This window comes from Crocodylus siamensis, chromosome 14, assembly GCF_052110815.1.
Source record: "Crocodylus siamensis isolate JL-2025a chromosome 14, ASM5211081v1, whole genome shotgun sequence".
NCBI lineage: Eukaryota > Metazoa > Chordata > Crocodylia > Crocodylidae > Crocodylus > Crocodylus siamensis.
In genome coordinates this window covers 11,193,897-11,217,234 of record NC_143408.1, presented here as the reverse complement: position 1 = coordinate 11,217,234, position 23,338 = coordinate 11,193,897, and the positions used below count along the sequence as shown (strand labels likewise).

Below are 23,338 nucleotides of genomic sequence, written 5' to 3'. Positions count from 1 at the left end.
TGCTTATTGCCTTGGTTAGGGATGTCAAACTCAGCCCCTTGGGTGGAGTGGGGACTGTGGGTCTCCTCAGAGGCCAGACCTGGAATTGGAAGCAGGATCGGCAGGGGTAGAGCCTGCAGCAGGCAAAGAACTGCAGGGGTTATGACACATGTCCCCAACAGACCTCTGTACTCTGGCTTTTGGTTGACCATCTTGCCCCACTCCGCAACTCCTGGACCCTCTAGGACAGATGCCACAATTCTATGGCCCAGATATGGCCCGTGAGCCAAAATGTTTGATACACTTGGACTAGATGATCTGGATCACCCTTCAAAGACAACTACTTTCATTACTGACTGTCCCTTTGGATTTTGCTCCTCAGGCAAGGTGCCTAATTTTTAGGTAATCCAAGATCCCAAGTGGACCCTTGTACAAAACCGATTTGGATCCAGCCACTCAACTTAATCAACTCAGAGCTGTCCAAAATCTGGCTAATAAAGCAAGCTTAGGGATAGTGATAAAAAGACTACAGCCTCCATATGTACCCCAAACATTCATGAATCACCTGCAAAACAACCTGGGAATTCTGGAAAGGGCATAAAACAACAGCAAAGAGCATAATTATACTTGGGACAAACAAAGGTGCTCAGAGTGGTAACACAGCAGTTAAACTGGGACTGAGTGGTCCAGCCTCAAAACTGGTGGAGAGTTTTTATTTTTTTAAAACTGTTTCAATGCTTGATTTTGAGAGTGAGGTAAGCAGGTGTAAAGCAAGCTACGTTAATACAGAGACTCTGGCTTTACTTTTGTAGAAACACCAGCATCATACATACCTATAGTGCAGGCTACAAAATAGACTCTGGAGGATTGCACCTGGATATCAAATCTATGGCAGTAAGCTACCAGTAAGCCTAAAAGAATAAAGAAAAGGTAGATTTTTAAAGGACATACATGAGTACATACATACACAAATTGTAAGATAGTAGAATCATAAAAAATAGGCCTGGAAGGGACCTTCAAGTCACCTATCCCCTTCTTGAGGCAGGATCATATTTATACAAAACAAAATGTGAAGCCCAAAATGGCAAACAATACTGTAAATGAAGCCTAAGTAGTGCTAAATAAGGAGGTGCTGTCACCTCTCATATCTTACCTAATGTTCTTATTGATGCATCACAACCCCCCATTTGCCTTTTGTGCAGCTGTGTCACACTACAGACTAAAATACCGAGTCTGTGATCCACTAAGATTCTGAGATCCTTGTCCATAGTGCTGCCTTTTAGAGAGTTGTCATCCATTTTGATAAAGAGAATGAATGGCATTGTAGTACTTTTTAGATAGCCTACAAACCATGATTTTTGTGCCCTTAATGTTTGACTTATGACTAACAGTCTGTTTTTTACTGTGCTGATATATTCAAGCAAGTGCACAGCTCAGCTTAGCTTATGGATTGCACAGAAGTTATATATGCTTCTACTATACTGAGCTTGCACTGAGAGCTTAATAAAGTTGATATCAGTGGTTCTCAATCTTTTGGGAGTCATGTACCCACTTTTATGTGTTTCACTACTTTGTTCACTTATAATTCCATGTTATGGTTAAAAAAACTCTTTGTCACTATAGCTGCACTGTAACCTGTAAGATCGCAGAATGCATTCTTATTTCTTTGATTTTGTTTCTTCTGTTTTTCAGTCCCTTATGTACCCTTTAAAAGCTTGCCATGTACCCTTTTACACAACAGATTTTGTCTGTGGGCTACAGCCGCTCAGAAACTACAGGCCTCTCCCTGTTTCTGGAGGAGGGGCATTAAGTGTGTAGCAAGTGACTATTATAAAAAATGGGAGCAGGGTGTGAGTCGAAAGTTAATAATGTGTGCTCCAAGGGGGCACAAAGAACAGAGTATACTGGCCAGCACCGACTGGCCCTCAAACTATCAGAGACAAGATATTGGGCTAGAAGGATGAATGGTCTGACCCAGTATGACACTTAAATTCTCAGTGTCTATGCAGCCTACCTCTCTATGGATTCAGACCTTCTAGTGGTGGAGAGGCTTGTGTATCCTAACAATGCTCAGAGCTATGTTATCCACAGTCCCACAATCCTGACAAGGTCACCCATGACAAACAGGCCAGAGGTGACATTCCAGACAAACCACAGTCCAATTCCAAGTCCTCAGTGGTAGATCAGGTGGAAGGTGATGTCAAAATCTCAACAGCTGTAAAGATGGGAGAAGACTGCAGTCAGATGGAGGTCTCCTGCTGTCTAGCGTTCTCTCTTGCCACTGGGCCAAGATCTCCACCATGTCAAGATCACGTGGTTGCTGTTTCCATGCACCAACTTCCTCATGTGAAATAAAGTCATGTGTAGGCTTCTACCACAGGAAGCAATATGCTCGTCTGTACCAACCTCCAAAAGCCCTGTGGTGATGGACCAGTACTGATGGAGACAGGAGTAGTCCAGCCATGAATCTATATGCAGTGGTGGTAGCCTGATGACCATCTTGCACCTGGGTTGAGACAGGGGTGCGATTTGGCAGCTGCTACCATGAGTGAGCTGTCCTATTCAGGATCCCCTCTGCTTGCCCTACATGGGGAAGGGGCTAGTAAAGGTGTCCTAAACCTAGGTGGTCTTATCTGCTCCTGGCTAGTAACTGTGTTCAGCAGGATCAAACTCTCTGAGGTTGAAAACATTATAAGAAGAAAATGATTTCACAATATGGAACATTCAAACCTTGACAGATAACCAAGGCAACGAATAACCAAAAGAACTGCCATTGTCTCTAGGGAACTACTGAGTTACACTGACATTACAGTTCTGAGTGAGACAAGATGATTGGATAAGGGTCAGCTGAGAGAAGAGGGTGGAGGCTACACCTTCTTCTGAAAGAGGAAACTGGCCCAGGACAGGCATGTTTACAGTGTTGACTTCACCATCAAAAATCAGCTTGTCAGTCAACTTACAGAGCTCCCTGTAGACATTAGCAAATGGTCTTGTGAGCCTTTGTCTTAGAGATTCACAGATTCATAGGTTGTGAGGCCGGAAGGGACCTTGGAAGATGATTGGGTCCAGTCCCCTGCACCAAACAGGAAAGAAAACTGGGGTTCAGGTGACCCCAGCAAGGTGACTGTCCAGTCTCTTCTTGAAGATTTCCAGGGTATGTGATTGCTCCATCTCTGGAAGGAGCTTATTTCACAGTCTGGACATCCTGACCATGAATAAGCTTTTTCTAATGTTGAGCCTGAATCAGTCTTCCAGGAGTTTTTGGCCATTACTCCTAGTTTTCCTATCAGGTGCCCTGGTGAACAGTTGCTCACCGAGTCCTTGATGTACTCTCCCAGTGTAGCGGTAAGCTGCTACCAGGTCACCTCTCAGACATCTTTTCTTCAGGCTGTAGAGCCCCAGATCCCTCAGCATGTCCTCGTATGGTTTGCTGTGTAAGACTCTGATAATACTGGTGGCTCTTCTTTGGACTCTCACGTTTGTCTATGTCCTATGCATCGGGGAGGGGGGGGGGCTGGGAAGGGGGCAGATGCCCACCCCAGATTTCTATGCCCACAGTGGGGCATGCGGCTGCAGTTGGGCCAAACCAGCTTTGGGCAGAAGCCACCTCTGTACCCCATCAGATGAGACCCAGCATGGGACGGAGCGCCTACCACAAGATACGGTGAGGCAGCAGTGATGAGTTGCATGCCCTGCTGTTGTTGGGCGGAAATGGGGCACCTCAACTTGGCAGGCATGGCAGTGCAGTGCTCCATCCCGCACCGCATCCTGCCTGCTGGGCTAGTATTTGGACACCCTGAAAAGCACATCAAAATCCTGAGTCTTCCCCATGACCAGATGACTATGAAGCAAATTTGAGATGAATCCATTTGTCACCTGAACTGGGGGCAAGCAAGGATGTGTCATCACCCCAACTCTGTTCTCCATTTTTCTGACAGTCATCCTGGTTCTCATTAAGGACCACCTTCCTTCTGGAACCGAATACCAAATGTATGGAGGTCTCTTCAATTTGGTTTATTTTCTCGCAAGAAACAAAGTACTCAAAACAACTATCTTTGACCTTCAATCTGCTGATAACTGCACTATCCTTGTGCACACTGAGGAAAACCTCCAGACCATGCTGGATCTTTCTGGAGAAGCCTACCAAATGTTGGGCCTCTCTTTCAACAGGCCATGAATGTGACCCTCCACCCCAAATTACCATGGAGGGAAAGATCCAAGGACCTTGGAGATAACTGAGCACTTCCCCTACCTCAGTAGTCACCTCTCTCAAAGTGAACACTGATGAGGAGATACAGCATAGGATCCAGTGTGAAAGTGCCTCCTTTAGGAAATTGCTTTGGTATGTCTTATTGCCATCCCTGGAAAGACATCAAGATCTGTGTTTACAATCCAGTCATCATTCCCACTCTTCTACAGATGTGAAATGTGGGTGATGTATTATCGTCATCTCAAGAGCCTGGATAGGTATTGCCAACAAAGCCTCTGGGAAATCTTCCACATCAAGAGGGAAGATCGCTACACAAGCACCAGCATCCTTGCTGTAACCAATATTTACCAGCACTGAGTCAGTGATCCTCAAGCAACATCTCTGCTAGACCAGATGCTGTGTGACTTGACTTCCAAAACAAGTGCTCTACTTCCAGCTTAGCAACAGCTTGAGATCTTGAGGTGCCCAGGGGAAATGTTACAGGGACATATTAAAGACATACCTTAAGAAAATGGATGCCAACATCAAGGGACGAGGGTAGCTGGCTGCCAACTAACTCCAATGGTGCTGCAACCTCAGCCAAGTGGCAGCTTGTTTCGAGGTAAAGCATCTTACCCCCAAAGCACAGAAGAGGGAGAGGAGGAAGGAAAAGGAGAGGAATCCCTCCTGCAGCCTACTTTTCCCAGAGACAAGACCTGCAACTTCTGAATCAAGGTATTGCTGCTACTGATGTATGCACCCTAGTTTTGAAATAGTGCCCTAAAGGTATGCAGATATACACAAATAGAGCACTTCAAAATTCCATCTTTATTTGAAGTACTCTTACTTTGTGGCATACAGGTGTTGCACAGACTCTCCCCACTACATTAATTCAAACTTTGCTGAAGCAGATGCAGTTGTGCTACTTCACAAGTAGGGGTCTAGTAAGCAGGAATGCTAGTCTCCTTTTTGGTCACAATTTCCCAGAGACTTCAGAAGACAGCTGAGTGTAAAATGCAGATTCTTATGGGTATTTAACCCCCATGCTTCTGGTCATTGCTTCCTATAATCATCACATTGTCAGTAGAACTGGTCAGTTACATGTTTATAGCATTCTCAGAGTGACCAGAGGATGGATGCCGATCTTCTCCAGTCTTTGAATGAGCAGCACCATGAAGTACTTGCTCAACTAATGGGTCACCAACTGGCTGGTCATATGGGTTGCCAGCTGGCTGGAGGGCTGCACCCAGAGAGTGGTGGTGGATGGGTCTTGTTCAACCTGGAAGGACATGGGCAGTGGGGCTCCGCAGGGCTCGGTCCTCAGGCCCGCACTGTTCAACATCTTCATCGGTGACTTGGACGAGGGGGTAAAAAGCACCCTGTTCAAATTTGCTGATGACACTAAGATGTGGGGGGATGTGGGCATGCTAGAAGGAAGGAATAGGCTACAATCAGACCTAGACAGGTTACAGGGGTGGGCAGACAAGAATAGGATGGGATTCAACACTGACAAGTGCAAAGCGATGCTCCTGGGGAGGAAGAACCAGCAGCATACCTACAGGCTGGGGAACTCCCTCCTCATCAGTGCAGAGGCAGAAAAGGATCTTGGAGTCATCATTGATGCCAAGATGAACATGGGCTAGCAGTGTGGGGATGCAGTCAGGAAGGCCAACCACACCTTGTCATGCACCCACAGATGCATCTCAAGCAGATCCAAGGAGGTGATCCTCCCTCTCTATGCGGCACTGGTCAGGCCGCAGCTGGAGCACTGCATCCAGTTCTGGGCACCGCACTTCAGGAGGGATGTGGACAGCATGGAGAGGGTCCAGAGGAGGGCCACTCGCATGATCAGGTGGCAGCAGGGCAGGCCCTATGAGGACAGGCTACGGGACCTGAACCTGTTCAGCCTCCACAAAAGAAGGCTGAGGGGGGATCTAGTGGCCTGTTACAAACTACTCAGGGGGGGATCAGCAGGCATTGGGGGAGTCACTATTCCCCCGTGCACTGCCAGGAGTGACCAGCAATAATGGTCACAAGCTGGCAGAGAGTAGATTTAGGCTAGACATCAGGAGGCGCTACTTCACGGTCAGGGCGGCTAGGATCTGGAACCAACTTCCAAGAGAAGTGGTGCTGGCTCCTACCCTGGGGGTCTTTAAGACAAGGCTTGACAATCACCCTGCTGGGGTCGTTTGACCCCAGTACTCTTTCCTGCCATGGCAGGGGGTCGGACTCGATGATGTGCTCAGGTCCCTTCTGACCCTACTAATTATGAAACTATCCACCTAACAGCAGAGGGGTTTCACACGAGTGGTCATACTTTCTTCCCTGTTTGAGCACCTCTGCCAGCTGGTATACTGCAGCTTGGCAGCTTAGGACTCGGCTATCCTGGCACTGAAAACATGCTTCCTGAGATATATTCAGTGCTTGGTCAGTTTGAGACCAATGTGTTTGAGGAGGAAGAAATAAGAGGCTCCATAAAAGGCTTGCTTGTACACTGGCAAACCTTGCTTCTGTTGCAGAGAGAGAAGTGCTGAAGAAATGGATGGTGATGACAAGGACCTGAATGGTGGCAGAACTTCAGCATGTGCAGTGATAATTTTAGAGATGTGTTGAGTTTGCTGTGTTGCTCTAGGATCAAGCCAGTAACATGAGGGTGTCCATGAGCATGGAGAAACAGATGACAATTGCCATTTGGAAGCTGGCAACCCCTAGTAACCTCTAACTCTATTCTATTGCTAAACACTTGGGCATGGGATAATCTATGCTTGGATCAGCCATCCAGGAGGTTTGCCATGCCAGCTAGCACATACTAGCACAAGGTTATTCAGACTTTCTAACCCACAGGAGGTCATACCTGGATTTGCCTTTATAAGGTTTCTAAACTGTATCAAGGTCCTTAATGGCAGGCACATTGCCATCCTGTGCCTAAGTGCACCTAGGTTCAAGGTAAATAAACTGCAAAGGAGTATCAGCCACACTTCAGGGTGTCATGAGCCACTGATATCAATTCACCAGCTGATCAAGCAAGATCCACAATACCAAGGTCTTCAGGAACTCTACCCCACTGCCCCTGATGATGCAGGCAAGAAGACAGTAGCTGTGTAAAATTTGTAATGTGTAATGTGATTCACAGAAAATGTGTTTATTTATATGAAAAAAGTTTAACAAAGAAATAGTATAAAAAACCCAAACGTTTAGTGCTGTATTGTAGAAACAAGTGGGAGTAGTGGCAGTTTGTGAACCGAGAGAAAGGAAGTAGGCAGTCTAAGAGTGATGGAGAGTGGTGGAACAACGTCTTGACACATAGTATGGATATGCTGGAGAGACTGAAGTCCCATAACACGCTGCTTTTCCTGGGCAAGTACTGTCCATGTCCTTGTGAGGTTCTAGAAAACTGTTCTCTCCCCAACATCCCTTAGTCCTTTTGGTAGGAATGTGATATGGAGTTCCTTCCCATACTGGAAAAAGGAGTTATCAGGGCTTACAGTCAACAAGGCCAATGGAGAGATAGGGAGGAACTATTTCAGAGATACAGGTGGGGGACAGTGGTTAAGACTGTGCTAGTGGAGGGTCTGTTCATATACTGGATCTGTTATCAGGGTCTGTTCATATAATGGTCAGGGCTGCAGAAGGAAAAAGTTTGGATGCAAGACAAAGATATGAGACTGGAAGGGATAGCATGGGGGCTACGCAGAGGAGGGGAAGAGGCATGAGGAACTCGTCTTGAGTATGTAGGCCTGTTGCCAAGGGGAACCCGTTCATCTGAGGTAAATAAGCCTAGCCCTGGCTCTGGGCTAAAAGTCTGGTCATAGGGTACAAAATGTAGCATGACTTAAAAGCTGAGGATGGCTATGAGAGACTGCTTTTTCCCCTCTCCAAGCAGAAATTATCCATCAGCATCTGCATAGTCTGCTTTGCCATGTCCACATCCTCTCCAGTGGGCTTGGCATTTGGCATGTCTGGAAGATCCTTCACAGCTGATCAGGTCAGCACAGTGGTCCTGATGGTACTTCATCTGTTAATGTCAGGCTCCTGCAGGCATAGCTCTTCTCTGAGGATGCTACCAGAAGTGTCAGCATCTCTCCTTCTTGCTCTTTTTTTCTCCTCCATCTCAGTTTGGTTACTTGCAGAGCTCTAGCCTCGGGCTTTGACCTTGGAACCTCAGCAGCAGGAACACAAACAGGAGCAGCAACAACTGCAGGTGGCATTCCTGAAAGGTGAATAAATAAAGAGGCTCTTTTGAAACATTTGTCTGGCTTAATAATTAGGAAATAGGAACACAGGATTTGAAGGGGTCTCTTGTGCCATTAAATCCAGAATCCTGTGTTTGCTTGCAGTTGTTAACTGAAGGAAACCCTAATATCACCACTTCAAACCCTCACCTAACAACACGGGACAACACGGTGCACAAGCTTCTGGCCCTGTGGGTTGGATGAGTGGGGCTAGGCCAGAGTCACGGTCCTTTGCCTAAGATCTTCTGAGTGCATATCAGCCAACTACTTCCTCATTGCTGCACTGGCAGGGAATTAGCAGCACCTTTGGGCCAGATCCTGTGGATGAGGTTGATCCATGGATGGAACCAGTGTGGGATCAGTGCACTGAGTCAGTCTGCTGGTGAGCTGCCATATATGCCAGATTAGGCTACAAAGTGACCCCATGTGCCAATCTAGTCCCACATGCTATGGGACTGGTGGCACTGTTAACTGCCATAGCTTTCAGAATCATTTTCAGAGCTATGGCAATTAACACTGCCACTGTGCTCCCCCACCATCAGGTTTCTGGACCTATGGGGAATCCCAAGGGCTGGATGACAGCCCTACAGGCCAGATCTGGCCTGCATGCTGGAGGTTGAGCACTACTGATATACAGCATTCTTGGCGTTTTAGATAACATACTATAGGTAAAACCAGGGGAGACAAGGGTGTTGCTAATGCCCAGTCACTGCAATGAGGAGGGAGTAGTTGGCTGATATACACTCAGAAGATCTTAGGAAAAGGACCATGACCCATGCCACACAGGAAGGCAAAAACACCTTAAGAACAAGATCTTCACCTGGAGAGCCCTAGATATTTTAAGTATAGTCAAGAACATCAGAGCACCTCAGTCTAAAACCATGAGTCTTGGTTGTGACCAGTATTCCAGTACTTCAGAGGAAGGTAAAACAGTCTCAGAAGCCAGTAACATTCATGGGGTGAGGGATGGGGAAGAAGGGGGGAGTGCGAAGTCCCAGGGAAAGCTCTGACACTTGGAATTATAAAACACCTTCCATACACTGAGCTACATTTATACCTCACCAAGGGCCTGCAAACATATAACTCTACATATCACAGACACTCCCTATCCTATCATCCCATACCTCCAACAAATGTATCCAGTTCAACCTTAAGGCAACCCTGTTACAGGGACCTTTAAAAGTGCATCTGTGAGAGCCTCTACTTCACACAGACAGATGGATTGGCAGAGATATTTAATCAAACTTTAAGGAAGTTAGGTGACAGAACCCAAGAAATGGGATGTTCTTCTACACTATTTGTTATTTGTGATCCAGGACTTTTCCTAATCATCAATGGCGTTTTCCCCTGTAAGGGGGAGAACCTCATGTTATATTAGACCTCCGTCAGGAAGCCTAGCAGACAGGGCGTGAGATCTCAAAATGTAGTGCAGTATGTTCTCCAGGTACTGGAACGGTTGGATCTTGAGCGGGAATTCAGCCAAGAGAACCTCTGAACTGTGCAAACGGTCCCAATCACAACACGACAATCAGAATATGCACAACTGGTGTATCAACCCAGGGACTAGGTCCTACTGTTACTGCCCTCATTTAGAAAGCACACCAACAGCCAAATGGGCGGGGCCCTCTGAGCTGGTAAGATGAGTTGGGGAGGTAAATTCTGAAGTGCACCTGCTGGGGAAGTGATGTCGGTCCCAGATATCCTAGATAAATCTCCTGAAACCACGGAGAGTCCGAGAGACACTTAATGGCTCAATTTGTTTGACAGAAAATATGGAAATGTGCAAGAAAAGGTTTGACTTCCAGTCAGTACAATTGCCTGTGGGGCAGAACCTGTCCAAAACACAGCAAGTGGAAACAAGGACCCTAGTGGAGGTAATCCAGAAGTGTTTGTGACCAAACCTGGGAGAACTACCCTATTAGTTAGCATATTGTACTTGAAGCCAGGGTGCCCAGTCCAAAAAGGGTTCTCCAGAGTACCAGAGAAATTATGGGAAACTGAGAAAGGAAGCAATAGCATGTGCTGGATATGGAAGTGATCAAAGCACCTTCAAGTGAACGGAACAGTCTACATTGGTCCCATATCAGATTGGCACCAATATAAGGAAAATTGACAGCATCAGCAATCAGCTTTTTTGGCTGATAATGTTGCTGATAAATGTCCTGTGTATGTACACAGCCACAACTGACCATGCAGGCAGTTAGCCGTGCAGCCTGGTAGTGTGGCAAGCAGCCAGGTCTAGCTAGTACGTCTGTTGTGAGGGAAGGGGCCGGGTGGGGGTGGGGGGCAGACCGAGGCCCCTGCAATGAGGGAGGGAGTGGGGCTGGGGCAGGAGCAGGCGCTGTGCAGAAGGGGTGGGGCATGGGAAGGAGTAGTGCATGGCTTGTTCAGGGGTGTGGGGCAGCTCCTGCTGTTCCATGCACCCCGGGAGGGCACAGGGGGCATGTGCCCCCAGATCTGCACATGGGACGAGGGTGGGCTGCCGCTGTGGGCTGCAGCCGGGGCTGTGCCAAGCTCGTCCCAGCAGGAGCTGGGCCGAGCTGGGTGGGCGGTGGTGCTGGGAGGGGGGCTATGGTGAACTGTGGTGGCTACAGACTCCCCCTGCAGCCCCCCTCCCAGCAATCCTACTGTCACCCACCTGGAGTGCAGCCCAGCCCAGCCCAGCCCCTGCCAGGACGAGCTCAGCACAGCCCCGGCTCCAGCCCACAGTGGCAGCCCACCTTCATCCCGTGTGCAGATCCAGGGGCACATGCCCCCCGTGCCCTCCCCGGGTGTGCGTAGCAGTTGGATCAGTATCAGCCGATACGGCTCATTAAAAAAGTCAGCCATCGGTATTGGCCTAAAAAATCTCTATTGATGCACCCCTAACCTGACTATATTGGTTACCAAACTGGACGAGAGAATCTTGTTTTGCATTGATTTCTGAAAATGAAATGTGGCGTTGAAGTCTGACGCAGACTGGATACCCGTGATCAGTGAGTCGCTACAGCGACTAGGGCATGCTAAATATATAACACTGGATTTGATGAGGGTTACTGGCTGATCTCCCTACTGCCAGAATGCTGGGAATTAACAGCGTTCACAACCCCTTGAGGGCTGTATCTGTTCAGAACTCTGCCTTTGGGGCTCCATGGTGCCCCGCTATCTTCCAACAGCTAATGGACAAGGTACTGCAGCTACACTGAGAACGTGCCACAGGGAACCATGATGATGTAGTCGTGTTTACGAGTACCTGGAGGGAAGACCTCTAGCAGGTCATGGCAGTACAATAGTCACTAGTACACTAGTCACTTCTAGCAGAAGCCCTTATGGGAAATCCAGCAAAATGCTGACTTGGATAATAACCTTCTGCTAGTAAGAAAGTATTTGGGGGATGCTTTACGCAATGGGAAGATTAGACCCCTCTAGTGGAGTCCCCAGTATCCAAAACAAAACAAAAAAGCAACTGAAGTCTTTCCTCAAATTGGCAAGTTCTTACTGGTGCTTTACCTCAAATTTCTTATCAATAATTGCTCTACTAATAGAAAAACTGCATACTACGGCACCCTGATCTGTGCAGTGGACTCCAGCATGGGTGGGAGCATTTGGAGAAATAAGAAATGGATACTATATAATGCCATGGTACTGTGCCATTTGGAATTTGACTGCAGGCTTATTTTCAGGTGGATGCCTCGGAGCAAGACCTTGCAGCTGTTCTCTCGTAGAGCTTTGAGAACAGAGAACATCTGAAGCTTTTGCCCCAAGAGCAAAACTACTCTGTGCCATAAAGTGCTTTGGGTGAATCTGATATCTTTTATTAGACCAACTTAAATAGCTGGAAAAAATTTTCTTAGCAAGCTTTCGGGTTTAAACACCTTTTGTCAGGCTGAGGAAGCATCTGCAGTTGCTGTGTGCTCTTCCCATCCAGCTGCAGATGCTTCTTCAGCCTGATGAAAGGTGTTTAAACCCGAAAGCTTGCTAAGAAATTTTTTTCCAACTATTTAAAAGGTATCAGATTCAACCAAAGAACCTTGTCTGCCTACGTCCTTAGACCAACATGGCTACTACCTACACCCTCGTCATAAAGGGGGTGTCACAGGGAGAACGCAAGGGATGGACCCTGAGGGGTCAAGGGGGACCCCTGGGGGCCGGAACACCCCGGACAGACATAAAGAAAGAGTGAGGGAAAATCCCTTCCTGCAGCTGGAGCCGCAGCGAGAGCGGAAGTGGCGGCGGGACCTGCGTGGCTCTTTAGCCGCGTCTTTTTAAAACTGTGGCCAGCAGGGGAGAGGGGGAAGAAGAGCCGGCACAGGGAGATAAGAAGCATGGTGAGCGAGGCAGAAGGGGAGAGAGCGGTAAGAGAGTCAACAGGGGAGGTACTCCTTGGACCTCTTCCTGAAGACAAAGGAAGCAGGAATGCCACTCACAGGGCAGAAGGCTGCCTCCGAGTCCTTAAGGAGGAAGATGCCAGTGGCAGGCTAAAGAGAGAAGAAGCGGTCACGCTGAATCCTGACGGAGGACCCCTGGGAGAGAATCCAGGGCATCAGAAAGGTGACTGCGGTAACCTGAATGGGCCCCAGAGAAGAAGGGAGAGCGATGGGATTTGAGGCACTGAGTCAGGAAGGACCAATACAGGTTCGACCCGGCTCCAGGGACAATCCTAAGTGGGAGGCGGAGGGCTTAAGCAGCAACAGGGGCTGCGGGAAACAAGCCCGAGGACATAAAGCGGCTCAGCGGGGAATAGAAAATAACCTGAGCCAGAAAGGACGTCGAGGGTCTGATTAGCTCATAGATCACTCCGCAGGAAAGGGAAGAGAGTGGCACTAGGGTGCGGTCAGGCATGGGTCAGGGCTAATCAGGGAACGCCGGGGCCAAGCTGACTGATTCTGGTAGTTAGAAGGTCATGGGTATTGTAAATATTCTTTTCTTTTGGTTTTGATTTCCCACCTTTGGAGGGGCTGGGAGGTTGGCGACATAGAGCCCTAGGGCCAACCCTGTAGGAAGAAGGGCTCTGCCATGTAAAGGACCGAGATGGTCAGGCAGACCCGTAACGCGTAGCTTGGATTTGGGCAAGAGTGAAGCCTAACACACAGTTCCGGGAGAAACTAGAATACCTGCAAGTGAGAGTCAGGCCGAGAAAGATATTAGCAACCCGTCATGGCTAGGTTCAGGGTGAAATACAGGGGAGGCTGGAGCCTCGCAGAAGACGTCCACCCGAGACCTTGGATGTAGACGAGCCCCAGTAGTCGGACCCCACCACTGACAGAATCATCGAAGTTGTGGCAGGCGGGATTGGGGAAAAGACTGCCCCAGGAAGGAACATCTATTTACTAAAACCAGAGGGACGGACTGAAGAACAGCCATACACATCCAAAGCCGGACAGCACGGGACCGAATGATCGAAGCCCGATGGGTGCAGTGGGTAATTGAGGTTCTTGGTATTATCTCCTTGGGCCCCCTTTTACCCTGCTTACTGATCATGCCCCTTTAACATGGTCGAAAGCAAAGTGAGAAGCCAATGCCAGCCTGATGCATTAGTATCTGGTATTGCAAACTTACTCCTCGGAGATCTACCATCGATCAGGATATGCACATACCAACGAGAACTTTTTTCATGGGATAGAGCGGGGCTAAATTCAGATGAGTGGGCCACACTTGGGGAGGGGAGATATATAACTGAGTGGTTTTTCCTTTTAAGAAGAGCTAGCCAGCTCACTTAAGGATTCAGCTATGGGACATTCTGCTAATAAGGAAGTCTTCCACTGGAGGCTTAAAACCCAGAGGAGAGAGCAGAAGGAGGCAGACTGTAAAGGAACAGCTTGCAAGAAGGAGAAACCAGGATGTCGTACTGGGAAAAACCAGAGTGGAAAGTGGCACTTCTCCTAAAGTCTGGAGAGGATGGACAATTTTGGTTTGTACTGTTTATATTGTAAGAGATTGAAGTTTCTTGGATAGGACTAAAAGCAGAGCCTAACCTTCAGTAAGATAAAGCAGATTCTCAGGAATGGTATGAGCTATGAAGAGATAAGTAGATAAATTAAGCAGATAAATGCACCACCCCCACTGAGAGGTCCCTCAGCAAGGAAGTAAACACGGTAGCACATAAAAAAGTTTTTGATATTGGGTGCCACTCAATTTACCCAATATGGAGGGGTGCCTTGAGTCCAAAAATGGTGAGAACTACTGGGACAAAGGATAAAGGACCTGCTTTGATTCCACTGACAAGGATGCGCACCTTAAGGAACTGGAGCATGGAAACTTACAATACAATTCCAAAACTGTTGCCACTTAGTTCCTGGTCCAAGCTGCTACAATACCAAACCTAAGATAAGCACAACAGAACTCTGTTTTCACCCCCAATCCCCAGCTTGAATACCTTAGACTAATCATTAATGACCTCCAGACCCTTGTGAAAAATGATGACCATTTCAAAGTAGCTTTGAGGGACAAACCTGTTCTAGCTTACAGGCATCCCGTCAATCTCAAATGGCATCTCTCCAGCAATAGACCACATAACTCATATTCTCACCAAGGCACCAGATCTTACTCTGGATCCAGATGCCATCTGTGCCTGCTCATCAACATATAATCCATTTTATCTGGTCTGTTGATGTTGTGGTCTAACATTTGAGATTTGCTCCTTTACTAATATCAAATATGCTACCACCTGCTTACAGTGCCTTCTGCTGTCTACATTGGACAGACAGTGATACCTACATGGAAAAATGAAGGGACCCCAATTTGACATCAATTTCAAAAAGACACATAAGCTGGTGGCAGAACGCTTTAACATCCCTTGACTTTCCATCACTGACTTCTGAGTAGCTGTTCTTAGACAATGAAACTTTAAAAGCCAACTTCAGTGGGAAATTGCAGAACAAAAAATCATCTACAAATTGGACTGTACTGTCTAAACCAAGGCTGTCCAAATGGTGGCCAACTGGTTGCATCCAGACTGCAAAGGGTTAATGGGCAGCCCACAGGCTCCTACCCAACTTCCACTCCCCGCATTGCTCTGGCTGATGTGGCAGCAACTGGGGTCTCTGGAGCAAGGCAGCATAGCTAGACGGGGCCTGGTAAGTGCTCTGTGCTTCTGACAGGGAGGGAAGGGCTTGTGCTGCAACCTGGGGTTTATAACAGGGAGCCAGAGACTTCCTGATACTTTTAAGGGCAGAAGAGCTGCAGAAAGTCTTGGGTGAAGGGAGCTGCCTGCCAGGGGCTGCAAAAGACAAGTCATGGGACAATAGGCTGTAAGTGCCTACTGCAGTGTTAGTGGCACAGCAGTAGTATGACAGGCCAGAGCTCAGCTTAGGGCAGAAAAACACAGCCACAGCAGTTAGGTTAGCCAGTAAACCTAGTGGAATACACCTAACAGCTGACCTAGGAAAAAACGTGACCCAAACGGGCAAGGCTTATGGAATACATTAGGTCAGGGAGAGCCTGGGAGTCAGTCAGGCCCTGCAGGCTGCCAGGGAAAGAGCTCTGTACTGGGTGGAGGGGGACTGACTGGGATCCATCTGCCCTGGGGACTGGAAGGAACGAACTGAAGGCTGTAAATAGCTCAGTTTTGGTATACAGCCTGGGTGTTTATAGTTTGCATTATAGCCTATGGGCTTATCTCTTTGTTATAAGTTAGACTGGAGGGACTAACACAGGAAGCTGGAAATCCCAGATATGCCCAAGGGGCACGTGATTGCCTGTAAACTCAGCATGGGGTTAGGCTCCAGGCCCGGCTTGGAGGATGCTGGGAAAGGGGAAGCCTGAACCCAGGAGTGAGACCAGAGCCCCTTGAGGGGTGAAGACTGAGCTCATAAGGGGGCAAGATCCAAGGCACTTGCAGGCAAATCCGACCAGAGCCCTTGAGGCATGAATCCTGAACCTGTAAATCTGTAAGGATTACAGAGGGGGAAAATCCTGAGTTCATAAGGGGGCGAGACCTGAGCCTTACAGGAGCAAAGCTCAAGCCCGTGAGAGGCAGGACCAGACGTTGGTGGGTGAATCCTGAGCCAGTGAGAGGGAGAGATCAGAGATTGTGGGGAATGAGTCTGGGTCTTTAAGGAGAGAGATCTGAGATCTGGCAAGTCACCAACAGGACCAGGCTGGCCTGAAGCCAAGATGGGAGCGACATGCGCCAGAGCACAGAGTCTAGGTAAGACATGGGGCCCTGAAATGCAATGACCTCACTAAAGACCTAGAGGCCTGAAGAGGCATAATACTGGACTGAGGCCAAGGCCCAGTGAGATGAGTAATGAGTAACATCTGCAAGGCATGGGCATGGCTGTAGGGGAGGTTGGAGGCCATTAAACTGCAGAGTGCCTTAAAGCACTGACTAACAGTGGGTGAGAGGCCACGCTGGGTTCCTGGGACAGCCTCCTTTTACCAAGTTTGACTAATTCTAAATGCTTTTCTGGCTTTGAACCCTGGTAGCTTTGTTGAAACCCGTCTGCTTTTGCAAATACAGAAGACAAGTTTGGAAAACTGATTCTTCTTGTACCTTCCTGTGTCGTGGAACAAAAAACCCTGGGGAAATTATACAGGTCCTGTGACCCTCTGCTTGGGGAGTGGGCTCAGATGAGAGGGAATGGAGGTAGGGTTTGCTTATGTCAATCCATGCTGGGGAAGGAATAGCCCCACTTTCATGGCTGCATTTAAATTCTCTCTGCATGGGGGGCACCTAATAAACAAGTGACGGGGAGGTTTGGAGATGATACTGGCTGGTATTTGTTTCATGCTGCAGGAAAGAGGGAAGAAGCAGTTCTGCTCCCATGCCTGTAACTCCTCCTTGCATTAGAACATCTAATGATGAGCGATGGATGGAATGACCCATCACTTTCCCAAGTCTTGAAAGCACCTCAGGTGTATGTAGGGATTGCGGAGGGGGGTCAAATGACTGTTAAATGTGGGCAGGGCATGAATGGGGAGAGCTGGGCTTCAGAGGGCTCCCTGCCCAGTAAGTGAGGCTGGGGTTGGGCCATCTTAACCCTTTGAAGGAGTGATGCAACTGAGTATTAATATAAATGACATTCAACCCCCCCAAAAACCAGAACCCTGTAAGTGGCACCCCCAAATTCCCTGAATGTCCTCAAAGCATCTCCCCACCATTTTTTAATGGGTGGAAAACAGGAGCCCTCTTCCCCACCTTGTAAGGATTCTGAATGATGTTGCCAATGTGTAGATATTCTGATACTCACCAATAGGCCTGGTGTCCAACAGTTCAAGAATGCCCTCCAACTGGCAAAATCCTTGGCACTTGAAGAATGAGGGAAAGGAAGTTGGGTGCTCCTCTTCATTGTCTGCATCATCTGACCTGTCTTTCCCCAGTGGCTGATACATTTCCTGCTTTGAGGTCCCAAACAGCAGGAAGTGCTTAGGGCTAGAGGCTCTTCCTGGTCTCTGACATTACGGCTGTCAGACAGCTCTGTGTTCACTCCAAGGTCAGTGATGAAACAGGATTCCCAGTGATGATCAGAGATTGCTCCTCATAGCATAAGTACATCACTTGCTTGGCAGCCAAAACCCAGTTAGTATTCCAAACTTTCTTATAGTGGGCCTTTAGGAGATTTGTGTGGTAATGATGCAAGTCCAGACTGTTTCCACGAGCTGCCATCTCCACCACAATTCATTTGTAAACAGCCTGGTTTTACTGGTTCCTTCTCAGGGACTCTGTGCCCCAGCTGGAGAGAAAGTAGAGGACTTTGGCTTGCCTTCAGTTAGTGGACCGTTTCACTGACATCAGACATTTTGTGGTACCAATCCCTGTAGTGGTAGGTGAGTGAGTGGTCCAGCAAATGCTGGCACTGGCTTGCTTTACACTTAAGCTTTTCAAAAGTTACATGCAGGGCCAGTGACTCCAGAGTAGTAGAACTGGGAGTGTGCCACAGAGGGGTCACTGAGGAGGAAGGATGGTGAAACAAAGCACTGTGGGATGCTGGTTGGCCAGTCAATTAAACTTTAGCAGGGAGAACAACATAACCTGAAGCACTTCAAAATTATCCCTATTTCAGTCAGAGTTGTTTTCAATACAGTTTGGGTCAATTTGTAGTGCTACCACACTGTGTATCATCACTCTATTATTAAAAGTGTATGCTTTTAAACTACTTAAAGTGCTTTAAATGTTACATCCATCCATACCCTAAATAAACATCCTTTAGTTACAAAAGACAGTTCATAATGTAAAAGCTTCATTAATTCAATATTTATACCAACAGCAACTATGCATATGCCAAGAGCAACTGTACATAACTTACAGAAATCTAAATAAATGTAAAGGATATATTAGCATATATAGCAGTAATTTATAGCTTGAATCTTAATAATTATAGATCAGCTGGCATTAACTAATGCTTTTGTCAATCTAAAACCCCTCAAAAGACATCTAATTTATGATCAAAATATCCAACAGCAGGATCTCTTATGTGAATACAAACTTTTCTTTGTTAAATGCTAACACCTCTTGTGTAAATTTTCATGAAACTCCATTTAGTACTTGGTTCTCAATGAGGTCAAGAAAAGAAGAAACCAGTCCTGATGCAACTCAGCAACAGCAGAATATAGTTATTTGTATATAAAAATTCTTCCAGGGTATTTTTTTTCAAACATGCACATAATTAAGAAATGCAATGCAAGTTTTGGTGAAATTTTAAAGAGTATTTTGGATTAATTCCAAACCAAAGAAAATTCAAACCAATGACGTTGAAAAAAGACAAATTTAAAACTCATGAAAAGATTAGGCAAAAAACAAAACAAAACATACAAACAAAAAAATTACCCCGTGGAACCCAATCCAATCAAATACCACAAAAGCTAAGAGTTTAGCAGAATATACGGTTATGAAAACATACAACTTCATTGGATGAGATAAACGTAAGGATGGCCAACCACCGTGACCTTCATTCCTTTAAATTCCTTAAGTGCTCTCCCTATGAAAGTCTCAAACATAGAACCAAATGAATATATGTTGTTTTCATGCAATTCTCCTATTGTGAAAAGGAAACAAGGCAAAACTAGAGGAAACAATGTTGTGTTAATAAATACACCAGATAAGGAAGGGTCATTTCAAACTTACCACTTGAATTGGAAGCTGGGGGAGAAAGGGGACAGGTCAATCAGAACTTTTTCTTTTATATCTTGGTGTCTGGTAAACAGAAACAGAAATACCTGGAACTAAGATGTCTCCAAATCCTAGGAGTGAGAAAGGCCTATCACAAAGAGCCAAGGGTGAGGAGTTCAGTCTTGGAACTTTCAGGACCATTGGGAGCTTGAAAGCAAGAGAGACATGCTTTATAAAGAATTTCCCTTATGTATTTACTGTACAGTGCGTTAAGTCCCTCTTGTCATTCCTACATCTATTACACAAGTATGCCAATACTTAAATGTATTTGCATGACAATTACTTTTCATTTTACTGACCACTAATGAAATATATTTAACTGCTGTATGGCACTGACCCAGAACAGTTGAATACCAGTACAAAACTAAGTTTTTTAGTATGGCAAAAAATCCCAAGTTATTCTACATTTAATCCAACTTAATTTTAAATAAGACAGGCAAATTCAATTCCTCTGTTACTTAAGATAAGTCACTGATGTTTAGGTAAGTTGATAAACTCATTTAGAAATGCCCAAGAGATGTGTCAGCCGTGCTGACAGCCACAAAACAACTGACTAAAGGTTGCTGTTGCATCTTAATTCATTTTTTTATTTTTGCAAAGGTATTTTCAGATGTTCTGAACAGCTGATAACCTTAAGTACCCTATGAACTACAAAGCTGAAGCAGAATAGGACAAGATTAATAACAGCATTAAAAGAAAATGTCTTCACTTTGGCATGTTTAAAAGGAGAGCCTCCAGATGAAGTACCCAGTATCTTTTTGTCTGTTTTTAATCACGCCTACCCATGTTCAGGGCTGTCATCATTTTAGTCTTGAGAAACAGAGCAAATGAATTTCTTTCCACTGAAATGCTTATTATTAAAACGTAACAGCCAACTACACCGAAAGTACACAGTATAAGGGTGGCAGTTTATTCTTTCCTGGTCATCTAAATTGTCAATTATGGTAGTCACATATCCACGGGTATTTCAATTCTAGAAACGTGGCCCTGCATATTGGACAGCTATATTAATGCACAGACCAGAGCATGTGCAATAGCAGCCATAGCCACACAGAACCTGTAACTACTGGAGTAAGCCTCAGAAATAGAAATGCTGTGTCTGTGTATGCATCCCTCTGTTGTCCCATACAGCAGTGCATGCACGCACATATGCGTACACACATCCCCACTTTGTCCCACAGCTGAGTGCATACGTGGGACAGCTGAGTACCTCTTTTGTCCCCTGGCTCAGCCTGGGTGTACCCACACACAACCCTCTTTTGTCTTATACCTCAATGTGTGTGTGTTTGTGTGTAGATATCCCTCTCTCATCCCATAAGGTGGATGGGGGTGTGTGTACATGCATCCCTCTTCTTCCATCACTCAGTAGCCAGAGCATTCACCTGGGAGGCTGGAGGTTCAAGGTTCTGGTTCCTCTCACCCAGATGGGGTTTGACCTAGGACATTTTTACTTCCCAGTACAACACTTTAACCACCACCACCACCCAAGTGTCTTCTCTGTCCTATCAATTTCAATTGCTGTGGATCAATTTCATTGTTGCGGCTCACTGATGCAGAGTATGTGTTTAGGTTGAGGGGGAAACAGGTATCCAGTTGTAAACTGGACCTATGCCTATCATCCTGGCTTGTAAAAGCCAGAGGGGAGACTGGGGCTACTGCTAGAAGGGGTTGTCAATGCCTCCCTTTGGGAAGCAAGGTGCCAGCCATTCTTAAGTCTGCAACTGTTGGGCTGCAACTCAGAGGGGGAAAAAAAAAATCTTGTGATGGTGACTTCCCATCTAGCTATTTCCAATTCCACTTCCAAACTTCTCTTTTTGGGAAAGGTAACTGAATAGGTGGTTCCATGCCACTTCCAGGAGCATCTGGATGCTATCAGATTCCTGAACCCCGTCATTCTCTCTTTCATTCTTGGTATATTAAGGAAACTATGTTTGTGCTCTTGGCTGATACACTTTACCTGGAGGTTGACACAGGAAACTGTACTCCAGTAACCCTGTTAGATTATTGAGTGGCCTTTGATACAGTTGACCATGAGGTACTAATAATGTGTTTATGTAATAATGCATTTATTTGTGGGATTGTTCTTAGTTGGTTTCATTTTCTCCTTGTAGAAAGGTTCCAAAGGGCAGTGATGGGTGAGTGCTTATTGTTGTTTCAGGACCTCTCCTGTGGGTCCCCAAGGATTCCATCTTCTTGCCCCTCTGGTTCAATATGTATGTGAGATAAATGGATGTAATAATACAGAGACCTGTAGTGAGATGCCTTTAACAGGCTAGTGAAACCCAGTTCTGTTTCTCTTTTTCATTTGATCTAGGCCATGCAGTCTCAACCCTTACCTAGTGCCTAGCTCCAGTTGGGGATTGCATGCAGGCAAACCACTTGAAATTGAAACCAGACAAGACAAAAGTAATGGTGGCTGCCAGACCTCATGACTTGGGGGAGGATAGAAACATTTATCACTGAAGGGTTCAGCTTCTCCTTGTCACTTACGTTCCCAGCCTGAGGGAACTCCTGGATCCTTTTACTGCACTTGGCTTTCCAAGCTGCTGCAATGGCTAGGAGCACCGTTCACCAACTCCATCTGGTGAGAAAGCCAGATTCAGGTTTGGATCTGGCCATCATCATCCATATGCTTTTGTAACCTTGTTATAATGTGTTCTACCTGGGGCTGCCCTTGAAGACCGTTCAGAAGCTGCAGCTGGTGCAAAAGGCAGTGGCTCACTTTCTGACTGTGGCCAGTGACCAGGAGTACATTACTTCAGTGCTCTACAGTTTAAACTGGCTTCAGCAGTTTTCTGTGCACAGTTCAAGGTGCTGATTTTGACCCATAAAGCCCTCAGAAGAACAGAGATTCCTATATATGTAAGGGACTATCTTCTCCCTCGTGTTCAACTAAAATCCCTAAGGTCAGCCAAGAACAACCTTCTGCAAATTCTATGTATGTGCCAAGTTCATTTGGCAAAACTACGTGGGAGGTTACTCTTGGCAGTCACCCCTCAGCTTTTAAACTCCTTCCTACTTGAGGTCCATCAGAGAACAAGCCTGGATGTCTTTCAGATGCACTGGAAGACTTTCATTTGGGAAGGCTTTTAGCAGGTGCCTTGACTTTTCCCACTTACACAGATGTGTCCCAGGAGGCAAGTACTCTAAAAGCTTAAGGGGGTTGATCCTACCTGGGAATTCCTGGTGTGTGCAGGTCTCAAGCCTGAGGAGCCTCTGCTCCAGGAAGGCTGGAAAACACCAGCAGCTTCACACTGCCCAAACCCTTCTGCCATAAGCAAACACAACATGGGAATGCAATATAGCAGCCCAATCTGTTACTACCTTCTGTTGCAGCCACAGATTTGAGCATTGGTGGTGCTACAGAACATATGGATGTCTGTTTGTTTTCACTTCGTGCCACCTTAACATTTTTTATGAAGGCACAAAAGTGATATCTACTTCCATCTTAGAATATATTTAGTGGTTTTATACCAATTAAGTCTGGTTTAGGGCAAGCCATAATTTAAATAAAGGACAAAATTAGGCATATTAATATCAATGATGATATAAATTATTAGGTGTATTTTTTATATTTTCTTGCCTTATTTAGCAAACTTGAAACTGAGCCAAGAAATCAAGTATAAAAATCCAGATTCACCTCAGAATCAGTCTTGAACTACAGTTCTTGCTGAATGACCTATCTGCAGACGAACCAAAATTAGTCCTTCTTTAAAACTTGGTTTTTAAACCTAGGTAAGAAGTTGTTTTCCCTAATAGGCAAGCTCCCTGTTTAAGATTTTGGTACTTAGTAAATTTAAGATTAACACTTTTTCATTTTAAATATTTAGAAGTTGGTCAATTCTGAAT

The 23,338-nt window shown here is 46.2% G+C and overlaps 1 protein-coding gene across 2 annotated transcripts in view; it reads right to left on the bottom strand.

Moving 5' to 3' along the window:
* SPPL2B (signal peptide peptidase like 2B) overlaps window positions 1-23,338 on the bottom strand; it is a 144,119-nt gene that overhangs the window by 23,338 nt on the left and 97,443 nt on the right. For both annotated transcript variants that reach the window (XM_090027849.1, XM_090027850.1), the window contains exons 12-13: window positions 19,537-19,636; window positions 813-890 (exon numbers count right to left, since the gene is read on the bottom strand). In XM_090027849.1, coding sequence (XP_089883975.1) covers window positions 813-890; window positions 19,537-19,636 — 178 coding nt within the window. The remainder of the gene's footprint in view (window positions 1-812; window positions 891-19,536; window positions 19,637-23,338) is intronic.